This window comes from Pediculus humanus, genomic scaffold (assembly GCF_000006295.1).
Source record: "Pediculus humanus corporis 1103172108302 genomic scaffold, whole genome shotgun sequence".
NCBI classification, from domain to species: domain Eukaryota; kingdom Metazoa; phylum Arthropoda; class Insecta; order Psocodea; family Pediculidae; genus Pediculus; species Pediculus humanus.
In genome coordinates, this window is record NW_002987871.1 from 388,739 (window position 1) to 402,384 (window position 13,646).

Genomic DNA, 13,646 nt, shown 5'->3' on the forward strand with positions numbered 1-13,646 from the left:
AAGAAAATTATAAATCGTTTTCGCCGAATCAGTATTATTACGTCAAACGAAACCGTCGAAAATTTATTGATCTATCGTATTCACTTCCGGTTTTGCGATTTCCTCCTCCCCTTTCCCTCCCCTTCCCCCCTAACGAATCTCGATCGATAAATTTAAAATTTCATTATTAAGAATACAACGTCGTTCGTCGCTCCATTTACAACGATGAGATTTTATCGATTTTTTTTTTTTTTTTTTTTGCAGTGTCACTAGAAAAATTGCATTTTCTTTTGACCCGATAGTAAAATGATTAACTTATTATTATTATTATTATTATTATATTTATAATTAATACTTATTAAACGGGTTCCGGTGAAAAAAAAAAAAAAAAAAAAAAAAACTTAAATTAATTACGCTGTCGCCTTTTGGCTTCCCCCCCATTCTCGCCCCCTCCCTCCCTCCCCCCGCCCATAATGTGTTCTTTATTATTCTAGTCGTTTTAATTTAATTTTCATTCAATTTTTTTTTTTTTTACACGTCGAAATATTATTATTATTATTATTATTATTATTTGATACGATTTTTCTTTTTTTTTATGTATCAATAATATTAATATTATTTATATAAATACTTAATATATATAATTAAATATATATATATAATTATGTTATCATTCGTAATTGTTAAATTTTATTAATAATGTATGAGTAAAAAATAAAATAATAATAATAATAATAAATTTTTTTTGTCTTCCTCAAATTTTCGACGACAAGAGAAAAAAAATACATAAATTAATTAATTAATTATTTATTTATTTATTTATTTATTTATTTATTTATTCAATCGTTCGTTCGTTCGTTTTTTTTTTTTAAATAATTAATGCGTGCCAACGAAAATTTATTTATTTATTTAAAAAAAATTAATAACGACAACAATTGATGATGGACGATGATGTTAATATTCATAGAGTAAATAAATAAAATAAAAAAGGAAAATTTTTATAATTACGTCATTTCCTTCCTTGCTTCGTAAGATCTCAATTATTATTATAAAATTCATTTATTAATTAATAAAAATTAATTATTTATTAATTTATGTGGAAAATGTTTTGTTATTATTATTATTATTTGGGTTGAGTGCAATTAATTTAATTTAATTTAATTTATTTATTTGATTGATTGATTGAAAATAAAATAAAAAAATTATTTAAAACGTTAGAAATTATATAACGGTTAGAATAATTATTAGATTATTATTATTATTATTATTAGAAATGCAAAAAAAATGATGATAATAATGAAATTAAAATTTTTTATATTATTTTAAATGTAATGAATAATTAAAAAATATATAAAATTGTTTTTTCATTAATTTTTTTTGAAATTTTAATTTGATTCATTATTCCTTCCATTAAAAAAGATAGGAGACAAATAAAAATGGCGCACTCAAGTTTTTTCTTTTTTTTTTTTTTGAATATCAACGGTTATTATAATCGCAAACAATAATCAAAATAAAGTTATTATTATTATCAGTTTAAAACGCGCACAAAAAAACCTAATTACGTTATTTAATAATGATAAAAAACGAATTTTAAATTTCAAATAAAATAAAATGAAATTTTCGACCGTTAAAATTTTTGAATTTTCGTTCGAGAACGCAAAAAAATTTGCTTTCGAATATTTTTGTCGCAAAAATAATAATAATAATAATAATAAATAATGATGCAATAGTCAGTCATACATAAAACAGTTCAGGTATAAACACACATACGTTAAAGTTAGATTTTAATTTTGATTTTACTCATCTAAATTAAAAGGTTCACCATGAAGATAAAGGTACGATAATAGGTTTTTGATTAAATAATAATAATAACTAATAATTTTTAATTAATAATCACAAATTTTAACAAAAAAAAAAAAAAATTTTTCAAGCATGTTGCATTACCGGACATTTGGAGAGTTTGTAATAAGATCCGTGCTGCCATTTTTCGTACCGGATTAAATCTTTATGATTATTTCAAACCGTTGGATCCAAATAATAATTCATTAATCTCTGGTGAGTTTTTATTTTTTGTTTATTTAATCAAATATTTCTTTTGCTTGCGTGGGGGAAAAAAAAAAAAAAAAAAAATTAAACGCTGTGCTGTGAATGAAATTAAATATTTCTCTATCTATCTCTCTCTCTCTCATTTTATAGCCAACGCTTACTTTTATCTCCGCCATTTTGAATTTTTTCGGTACTAAACGAGTTAGAACAATAATGAAAACCTTTGTTTTATTTTTTATTTTATTTTATTTATAAATGATTGAATAAACTCATCGTTTTTTCTTCGGTAACATTAATAATATTCGGTAATAATAATAATAATAATTAATTTCATTTAAATAATTTTATTCGTAATAATTTTTTTTTTTGTATTAATTAATGAAACGCTTGAAAATTTTAATGGCTTCCATTATTGAAAAGAGTAAAACATGAGAATTCATTTTTATTATTAATTAAATTACTTTTTTTTGTAAAAATGGCGAGAGAAATAGTATTTATATACATATATTTTCTTTCTTTTTTAATTAAATATCTTACAGTTAAGTTTTTCCAACTTTTTTTTGGATTTGAAATTTTTCACCTGGTTAAAAGCCAAATTAAAATTTTATTACTTTTTTTTAAAATTTGATTTTATTTGTGTGTCTTGATAATAAAATGATGTGGCAAATTATTATTTTATTTATGTGTCTTGATAAAAAGTGACAAATCATACAAAAAATTTATTTCATAATGAAATATAAGAAAATTTGTTCATTAGCACAAAACATTTTACATTAGCAAGTATTGATTTTAAATATTGATTTTTATGTTTTCCATTAACCTTTGTTTGTTGTTGTTTGTTTTAGAAAGGCAATTTATAACGGTTTTGGGAAGACAAATCCGTAATCAAATAGGATTATCAGATCAAGAAATATCAGAATTGGCTGATTATTTTAGAGTTCAAGATGGCCGAATTTTTTACACACAACTATGTGAAGTCATACACAAAAGCGGTTTTTATCATATTATTTAATTGATTTTTATATATATATATATATGGGACGATGATGTGAAACAGAAAAGTCTATATTTTCTTTTTGTATAATTTTCAGTACCTGATTTTTCACAAAATCAACCATTCACAACGGGATTAGAATGGGAAGATCCGTTACACGAGAATTTTTTAGGGCCCGCTGAAGAGAGAAAAATTGAAATAATAATGGCGAAAATTGCATCACTCGTTAATGTAAAACAATTAATATTACGTCCTTATTTTCAAGATTACGAATTGGTAAATAAATCGTATAAATCTGTTCGTGACGATTTACAATTTCATTATTTCCATTTATGTATATAATCGTGTGGATAATTTATTAATTTTAGATTTCAAAAAGCTGCGGATCGATAACGATTGCACATTTTGGAAGGATTCTTTATTTTTTAGGAATTCATCTTTGTGCTGATGAATTTAATCTTTTGGTTAAAAAATACGTTAAAGATTCTTATACCCTAAGTTACAATGCATTTCTTGCAAAATTAAATGAAATCACGCGATATTGGGAAAAATTTGGATTCACCGATATGGGAGGAGTAAGGGGGGATAATAAGAATTTATATTTGTAATTTAATGATTACCACCGAGATAAGAGATGATAAAAAACAATATTTTTGTAGGATCTCCTTCAACAGTTCCCTGGAAGATTAATAAATGCCGAATTACCAAAATTACCCCGTCCGGAAATAAACGTCAAATCAAATAAAGAAATATTTGGTGCGCAAAAGAATTTTCATCCGGTCATGGACAAACCTCCACCTCCGGACGATTTAATAACGGTTATGAAAAGAATACAAAGACACGTTTTTGTTAACAGACTACGAACGACCGATTTTTTTCAGGTTGTTATAATTTATTTTTCAGGTGAGACAATCAAACGTTTACAATCTGTTAATTTCATTTAATTGAAAAATTTTATTTAATTTTTTTCATTAGTGTTTTGATCAATTGAACAGTGGAAAAGTGACCATTAATCAATTTCAAAGAGGAATTAATTTATTGTCGACCCCTCATTTGTACCTTTCCGATTTTGAAGTTTGGCAAATAATTGTCTGTTACAGAGATCCAAACGATAGCGATAGAGTTTGCTGGAGAACTTTTGCCGATGACGTAGATCAAGGTTTTGTTTCAACTTTTTAATTACTATTTTTTATATTATCGGTTTATTAAAATAATCATCATCATCATCATTTTCAGTGTTCACGACAAAAGAATTGGAAAAATGGCCCGAATTGATAGTTGAACCATTTCCGTATGACGTTAAAGAATTAAGACAACGAGGACAGGAAGAATGGATTAATGTCGATTCTAAATTTCGAGATCTTTGCGAAGAAACTCTTGAAAAAATAAGAAACAGAGCTGCTAGAAGACGATTAAATTTAAAAACCGAATTTAGAATGTATGATAAGTAAGTAACGTTGTAATCAAATCAAAATTGGAAAAATAAACAATTTTATGGGTGGTCATCACCTCAAAATTTTTACCTGAATTTTCAGGCTCAATACAGGATACGTTACACGTACGCAATACAGACAAGTTCTTTCGTCGAATAACATATTGTTAGCCGAAGAAGAAATGACGTCTTTAGAATGTAGATATAATGATGAAAACGGTTTTAACTATTTCCGGTTTTTGTCGGAAGTTGAATCCGCGATGATTGAAGAGCCTCTCGTAAGTTTTTTTTTTTTTTTTTTTTTTTTCAATTTTTTTTTGAAATTGATGGATGGATGTGAGCCATTTGTAAATTGAATTTTCTTTACGTTTGACTTGAAGGATAACTTTTACATTATTATTTTTACTTTAGTACAACGATTACGTTAAAAAATTAGTAAAAGTCAATAAGGGAGAAGTTAAAGAAGATGTATCAATATGCGAAAGAGATATTGTTATGGTACTTGGAAAAATAAAAGCAAAACTCGTGAGAGAAAGATTAGACGTTTATCCATTTTTGAAAGAATATGATTTGTGCAATGAAAAATTTATATCGAAAGAAAATTTTATACGCGGTTTGTCTACTGCTGGTTTTGTCCTGACGCCAACGGAACTGGAAACGATTACTAACACGTAAATAACTCATCATATGCGTGATGATGACGTCATGATGTCAACGTTACATGGATTTCGAACGAAGTAATTGTAATATTTGTTTGTTTAAAACAGATTTGCAGCTCCCATGAGATCTGGTTTCGTCGATTATGTTACATTTGTAAGAACCATAGACGAAGCATTTACACAAGCCGAATTGGAAAGAGCTCCTTTAATAATTCCAATTCCACATTATCCAAGCGAAGCAAATCCTAGGAGTTTCTTAAATTTTGAAGAAAGGCATAAAGTTGCTGTTGCTCTTGAAAAACTCGCATCGGTCGGAGATAGAAATCTCGAAGAGCTCTTTTCCGTGAGCTTTTCCTTTTTTTATTTTTTTTTTTTCAAACTCCTTTTTTTAAAAATAATAATGATAAAGTCATTGAATAAGGAATTTTTTTTTTTCGTTTTAGGATTACGACAAGCAAAAATTTGGAACCATCACGAAAACTCAACTTATAAGCGTTTTATCAATTCGTAAGATGCTTTATTTATTATCAACACCCGAGGTTGATTCTCTCGCAAAAGCTTTCAGTTATTACAAGGGAAGAAGAGACGAAGTCGATTACAGAGCATTTTTAAAAGCATTAGAAATATTAATAGTGAACCGAAAAAGGAAACCCGTATAAAAAAAAAAAAAAAAACTGAAAAAATTTTCAATTGAAATTAACATATATATATCAAAAATATTTATTCTAAAATATATACATATGTACAATTATTTCGTCTGGTGTAAATAAGTAAAAAATGTAAATAAATATTTTAAATCACAATTTTTTTTTCTCGATTATTATTATTATTATTATTATTATTAAATTAATTTAAGTTTAATTTAATTTTAGACTTGGAATAGTTAAGCCAATAAAACTATGAGTATACAAATCGTAAAAAAAGTCGATATTAAAGTTGTTGTTGTTGTTGTTGTTAAACTTATGAAAAATCATAAATGTGTAGGAGGCAGAGGAAATGAAAGGAAGAGAAATTGAGAGGACAAGGAAAGGAAATTTTAAAGTTTCAAAGGGAGGATTGCTCATTGCGCTGGTCAACACATCGAAATTTTATACAGGTATTTATTAATAAGACCTTGGTAGTTATTTAAATAATATTATTAAATGATATCGTAGGGAAGGGAAAGCTCACGTTAAACGAGAGCAACTTTAAAGGGATTTAAAATTTCTTAAAAGGTCATCAAAGGAGAAATTTTGAACTTTTCTCACTCTTTATTAAATGTCATCCCCGTACGTTGAATAATCATCCCTACTCTTTCTCTCCCACGCGATCGCAATTTAAAAAGACATATCCATTCCGTTGTATTCGTATAGGGTCTCGCGACCGATTTACGTTTCATATCTGAATCTGACGTCACGGTTTTTAGAGAGCGCCGCCGTTGATTTTTCTCTTTAGCGGAGAGAAAAAAAATCAATAAAAAATTTTTTTTTTAAAGTAGTCCTGGAAAACTGGGAAAATTCACAAATAAATTCTAAATACGAAATCAAATTTGTTCGAAACGGGGTTTTCTTTTTTTATTTATTTTCATTTTTTTATTTTTTATTATTATTATTATTATTATAAATAATAAAAAATAATTAAATAATTTTTTTTTTTAAAATGTATATTTGAAAAAAATTACTCGTAATTATTCAAAACAACGTGTGAATTTAAATTTTTTAAATAAATAAAAAAATAATTTTTTTTTTTTTTTTTGGATGATTTTCAACGGCGTCGTGGCATTAGAAAAAGGTATCCGTCAATTAAAAAAAAAAAAAAAAACGAGTTAAAATGTTTTTTTTTTTTTTGTTTTTTTTTTTAAATTTATTTTTATTTGTTTGTTTTACGTCATCATCATCATCATCATCATCATCATTATCATTATCATCACTATCGTAGTCGTCGAATCGTCATCATCACAAACATCATCATTATCATTATTTATTATTTTTATTATTATTATTATTTAAATTAAATTCGTTCATTCTTCATCTTTGCACTTAGTTTAGTTAAAATGGCACACGAAAGAATCTTCTCTCTCTCTCTCTCATTTTGTAAATTATTCATTCATTTAATTGTTGGATAAGCTTAATACACGCACTTTCGGTCGCACGCACTCACACGCACACACACACACACGTACGCACAAAAAGTAAAAAATTTGTTGAATTGATGGGTAATTTAAGGCACGTTAACCGCGTAAAAAAATCAATTTTTGACAAAAGTTTTGGGGGAAAAAATAAAATGAAAAATTCTCGAACGAAATCGATAATCGATGATTAATTAATCGAACAAATCGATAAATCGTACGTTTCGAGTATTTAAATTTAAAAAAAAAAAAAAAAAAAATTATCTTTTCGGAATGGATACGTGAAAGAAAAAAAGGAAAAAGTTGCGATCGTGTATTATTATTTAATGTCAATGTCACGCAATAATTTATTTATTTTGTTTTCCGTTACTACTTCCACGCATAAATTGTATATTTCCTCTTTTTGTCGTAGGATAAACAGATTTTCCGACGGGAAAATGAAAAAAAATTTTCCCATTTATAATTCAATCTATGAAAAAAACCGAAATCGAATTTTTTTTTAAATTCGTTTATTTTCCGGTTCCGGTTTTGCCCCTCCCTCTCCCCCCCTGATTCATTTACGTACACACACATAACATTTCGGGAATCGATAATAATATTTTTATTCAAAAAAAAAAAATTTTTTTTTTTTCGGGATAAAGAATAAGGCTGGGGTGCGGCGGAGGCGGTGGGAGGGAAGGGAAGAGGAGGGGTGAAATTAATTTTAAAAAAAAAATGAGGATTGAAGGGTAAAACCGTTAAAGGTAAAAGGTTAGAAAAATATTATTATTATTTCCTCATTCGTAACGAATTTATTCAACCCGAATGAAATATTTATTTATGTATATATATATATATATATATCGAAATTGATTTTACCTTACGGGGAAAAGTCACGTGATTTTCCACAATTTCCCGCCCCCCCCTTTTTGTTTTTTTTTTGCTGTTTTTTCTGTTCTGTTGTTATTCGAATGAAAACAAAAAAAAAAAAAAAAAATTGATTAATATTTAATTACTTCGACCCCGTAATAAAATTAGTTTAAAAGTCAATATTACCAACTTAAATTAAAAAAAAAAACAAAAAAAAAAACAAAAAAAAAATTTAATTTAACGTCCGTTTTTTTTTTTTTTTTTTTTTAATTTTTTTATTTGATTCAATTTAATTTTAACCGACGAAAAATGAAAAGAAATTTTTTAATTTTCATGTCAAAGGTTAAATTTAAAAAATAATGATAATGATAATGATAATAAAAACAAATAATAATATTTTCATTTCCGGTTTTTAACCGTAGGACTGTTACGTGTCACTAACGAATTTTATAATATTACGATTGTTTTTTTTTTTTTTTTCCATTTTTCAGGATCACATAAAAACAAGCCGTGTTTTCAATGATGCCAATATGACAAAAATAAATAATTATTTTTAATAATTAAATAAATAAATAAGGAGAAAGAAAAAAAAAAAATTAATTGAATGAATTTAAACAATTCACATGTGCGGATTAGGATTTAAAACAAGGAACAGTCCGTCTCAGAAGACATCGTTACGCTGGGGCGACTGCTGTTAAACCGGAAATACATATATATAAAATTTTATGAATTTAAAACAAAAAAAGGCGCGAAAAATAATATAAAATTTAAAAAAAGGAAACGATAACAACGACGACACACTTGAATGAATGTGCTAAATGTAATAAGAAAATTTATTAATTAATTAATGTTACCTATTATTTATTAATTGTTATTTATTGAAAAGGAAAAAAAAATTATATATTTATATATATATACATATATATATAAATGGAAATGGAAAAAAAGTAGATTCGAGAATTAATTAATATTATTATTAATAAATAACATATCAGTTAATAAGTCTGATAATATTAAAAGATACATATCATTAATAAGAGTGAATATTACTATTATTATTATTATTGTTAATTAATAAATACATATCAATATGATTAACATAGCGGGAGTCATATCAATCATATTATTTTACGTATTAATATTAGCCGTCGGAATATGGGCAGGTGCTAAAAAAGAAAGCGGAAATGATTCGGAAGAGGAAGTCATGCTCGCCGGAAGGAATATCGGACTCTTTGTCGGAATATTCACGATGACGGGTAATAGGATGCGATGTGATAATAATAATAATAAAATAGCAATTTTACGTGATAATAATAATAATAATAATAATTTTTTTGTTTTGCAGCAACTTGGGTCGGTGGAGGTTATATAAACGGAACAGCGGAAATAATTTACACATCCGGTTTGATATGGTGTCAGGCACCTTTCGGATACGCATTGAGTTTGGTTTTCGGCGGTGTGTTTTTCGCCAATCCCATGAGAAAACAGGGATACATAACAATGTTGGATCCCCTTCAAGATTTATTCGGTTCGAGAATGGGAGGACTATTATTTTTACCCGCTTTATGCGGCGAAGTGTTTTGGGCAGCTGGAATATTAGCAGCACTCGGTAAGTTTCAACTGTTGGAAATCACGCGTCGGAAAATTAATTTTTTTAAAAAAAAAAAACGTTTTTCCCATTTTCTCCGGTATCAGGTGCCACGTTGAGCGTCATCATCGATATGGATCATCAAACGAGCGTCATACTAAGTTCTTGCATTGCTGTTTTCTACACCCTTTTCGGAGGTCTTTACAGTGTTGCCTACACTGACGTCATACAACTTTTCTGCATATTCGTGGGCCTGGTAAATAAAAATTTCTCTCTCTGTATCGGATCACGTTAATTAATAAATAATAATTATAATAATAATAATAATAATATCATGTGGTTTTTAGTGGATGTGCATTCCGTTTGCGTGGTTGAATGAAAAAGTTCAACCATTGTCTTCCCAGGACGTCGATTGGATCGGTGTCGTACCATCATCGCAAATATTTTACTACATCGATTACGGATTGTTACTTATTTTAGGCGGAATACCTTGGCAGGTAAGTGATTTCATTTGTTTTCTCTCCATCATCAAAATTCTTATATTTTTTTCATTTCGAATCGTTACATTGTAAAAATATTATTATTAATATTCTTAACGGCAAAAAAATGAAAAGAAAAAATGAAATGAAAAACACTTTTTTTTTTACATTTATTATTGTAACATTTTAAAATTGCGTAGACGATGACTAATTTTGAGAGAGACGTATTAATAATTATAAAAAAAAGAAAAAGAAGAAAACGATTAAGAATAAGCACCGAAAAATTCTAACTTATCAGGTGTAAATGAAAAATCGTTGTAACCGTCGTAAAGTGGGCCGTTAACAGGTTCCGGACTTCGCCTTAGGAGGTCGTTAAACGTGTTGCTCTTTTGAGGTATCGTAGGAGGTATGAACGGTATTTGTACTTTGCTAGGCATTTTAACATCTTTTTTCATACTCGTGCACCTGGGACCCCTTTGTTTTTTAGCATCGGGTCCGGGTCTGTGAGGGGGTTGAGCATTCTCGTGATTACCATCCGCGTCCAGAAAAGAATCGACGCTACTATTTTTATCAGGTTCGTACGAGCAACGATGAGTTTTAAAATTAAAACGTTTTTTTTTCCCATCGAAAACGTGGTCGTAACACTCGAAATTAGTATTCGATTCGATATCGTAATCTAACGAACTTTTATATTTTTTACGATTATTATTATTATTATTATTATTATTATTATTTATTTTTTTTTTTCTCCTAGTAAATTCTTCACCTCGATTCCCATTCAAATCCTCATCAATGAGTTCTTCTTCCGCGCTATTCATATCATCCCTACTTCCCGATCCGAGACTGTCGTCGTCGTGGAAATTTTTTTCGGAAAAATTTCGGAGACGATCCTCTTCGTCGATTGCACGTGCCAAACGATCATCTTCGTCGTAATAATGCGTTTCCCGGAAATCTTTTCTAGATGCTAAATGTTGTCTTAATTTAAATCGTCCGTTGTACATGCATAGGAAACCTTCGCTAATACCTTCTTGCAAAGCTTCCAAAACCTTTCTCAAACTCAATATGGGAGACTCTTTGTTAATAACTTTAATTATCGAACGTATCGTCGACCCACCTGGTTCTTGTAAATTAATTAACGCTTTTTCCAGTCGCCTTTTTATGTCTTTCCTCATCACTAATGATTTTGATCAACGTATTATTATACTAATTAATATATCACGTAAAAATTTTGTACATTACATGAAACTACTATTTACTTTAACATTGTTTACATTATTGTTTTTGTTTTTTCTATTATTATTATTATTATTTTTAAATATATAAAGAAATTTTTTTTTAAATGGACGTTAGGAACGTGTTCGTCTGCTTTAAAGTGTGGAAAAGTTTTTAATGACGTTTATTTAAATTTTTGTTAACAGGTGTATTTTCAACGGGTACTTTCAAGTAAAACGGCAGGTAGAGCTCAAGTACTATCGTATGTTGCCGCAGCCGGTTGTATATTAATGGCGATACCACCTGTTTTGATTGGAGCCATAGCCAAAGCAACCCGTGAGTTGTTTTTTTTTTTTTTTTTTTTTTTTTACTTTTTGAATCCTATTCGTTTATATTAGGATTTAATGACGTTTTCATTTAAAGCCTGGAACGAAACGGATTACAAGGGTCCATATCCTTTAACCGTGCAAGAAACGAGCATGATATTACCGATGGTTTTACAATACTTAACTCCCGATTTCGTATCCTTCTTCGGTTTGGGTGCCGTGTCCGCAGCCGTCATGTCTTCGGCCGATTCCAGCGTTTTATCGGCAAGTTCCATGTTTGCAAGAAACGTTTACAAATTGATATTCAGGCAAAACGTGAGTTTTAAACCGTTTTTATTAACATCAAATTATGTTAAATATATATTTAATAATAATATAAATAAATATATGTCAGGCTTCGGAAATGGAAATCATTTGGGTCATGAGAGTGTCCATCATCGTGGTTGGTATACTATCCACCGTTATGGCTCTTACGATACCTTCTATATACGGTTTGTGGTGAGTACAAAGGAAATGGAATTTTTCCTTTTTTCCTTTTTTGTTGGCTATTGTAATTTTTGGTTTTTGTTTTTTTTTTTTTTTTTTTTTTAAACAGGTCAATGTGTTCGGATTTGGTTTACTGCATTCTTTTCCCGCAACTTTTGATGGTTGTTCACTTTAAAGATCATTGCAACACTTATGGAAGTTTAGCAGCGTACATTATGGCTTTTTTCATACGTTTGAGCGGTGGCGAACCCCTTTTAGGACTTCCCACGTTAATCAAATATCCAGGATACGATGAAGAAAACGAAATGCAATTGTTTCCATTTCGAACATTAGCCATGGTCATGAGTTTATGCACTCTAATTGGCGTGTCTTGGTTCACGAAGTACGCATCATCCAATTACATATATTTATTAGAATGAAAAAAAAAAAAAAAAAAAAACAATGACGTCACGATTAAAAATTCAAAACTTTTTCTCTTTTTAGATACATATTCGAAAGCGGAAAATTAGCTCCCGGTTATGATTTCTTCCGTTGCGTCGTCAACATCCCAGAAGATGTTTTACGCGTGGATGAACCGATAGAAGGGGAATTATCAATGATGACATCCGGTGCGATGGGAAAATTATACGGTGCGACGGGACTCGTTGGAAAAGACGAAATGAACGGAAGGATAAATCCGGGTTTGGAACCAGACGACGATTTAGATCCGGCCGAAGTTGAAAAATTAAAAGCGGATATAGGAAGTAATAAAAATGATTCATCAGGTACGGGGATAAGAATGAACACGTTTCCCGACAACGTCACGGAAACGTCAAATGCAAAAGAATGCAATACGGCTTTTTAAATTTTTTTTTTTTTTTTTTTTTTTTTTTTCCCCCGTCGGGTCATACCTTTCGTAATAATTTTATGACGTCATCAAAATTTAAATACTCGTCAATTAAATCGATAATATTCAAAAATTTATTTAAAATAAAAAAAATAAAAAAAATTATTCAGGGTATACACACTCGGATATAAAAATAATTACATATCGTGTCGTGGCCACCATTTTTTAAATTATTAATAATAATAATAATAAAATAAAATCGGGGATTAATCGAAAGGAATTTAAAAAAATGTAACGGATAAATAATAAGCAATTAAATACATATCAATGCATAGAGTAAATAAATTGTAGCGACTTGTAATTATGTAGTAAATATTGTAGAGCGTAGAATTCAATTTAAAACGGTTAACCCTTTTACCAACAATAATCGTAAACGTATGTAAAACCGTTAAAAAACGTTAGATTCCCGCCATTTTTTCTTCTGCTACCCCCCTTCATTCTGCTACCACTTTCCCTATTTTTTTTTTTTTAACTATCCTTATACTTAACTGACTCACCTTAAATCCTTTTTTTTTTTGTCTAAAAACAATATCGTTCTGTTCAAAAAATTAAAAAAGGGGGGAAGAGGAAGAAGAAATTAATTAATTAATTAATTAATTAATT

At 28.6% G+C, this 13,646-nt stretch overlaps 2 protein-coding genes across 2 annotated transcripts; both read left to right on the forward strand.

Annotated features, from left to right (window-relative positions):
* Positions 1–1,802: 1,802 nt before the first annotated feature.
* Positions 1,803–5,997, forward strand: Phum_PHUM569770 (uncharacterized protein; the record flags this gene model as incomplete). Its single annotated transcript, XM_002432058.1, has 13 exons — positions 1,803–1,814; positions 1,911–2,034; positions 2,871–3,017; positions 3,117–3,295; positions 3,388–3,594; positions 3,679–3,900; positions 3,995–4,178; positions 4,256–4,466; positions 4,555–4,729; positions 4,863–5,122; positions 5,219–5,453; positions 5,554–5,763; positions 5,983–5,997. 13 exons carry the CDS (start codon positions 1,803–1,805, stop codon positions 5,995–5,997), a joined length of 2,181 nt encoding a protein of 726 aa, XP_002432103.1.
* A 3,159-nt stretch (positions 5,998–9,156) lies between these two features.
* On the forward strand, positions 9,157–13,001 carry Phum_PHUM569780 (High-affinity choline transporter, putative; the record flags this gene model as incomplete). The annotated part of the gene is made up of 9 exons (XM_002432059.1): positions 9,157–9,322; positions 9,412–9,675; positions 9,762–9,910; positions 10,002–10,151; positions 11,552–11,681; positions 11,769–11,986; positions 12,066–12,169; positions 12,267–12,539; positions 12,641–13,001. 9 exons carry the CDS (start codon positions 9,157–9,159, stop codon positions 12,999–13,001), a joined length of 1,815 nt encoding a protein of 604 aa, XP_002432104.1.
* Between the last annotated feature and the right edge of the window lie 645 nt (positions 13,002–13,646).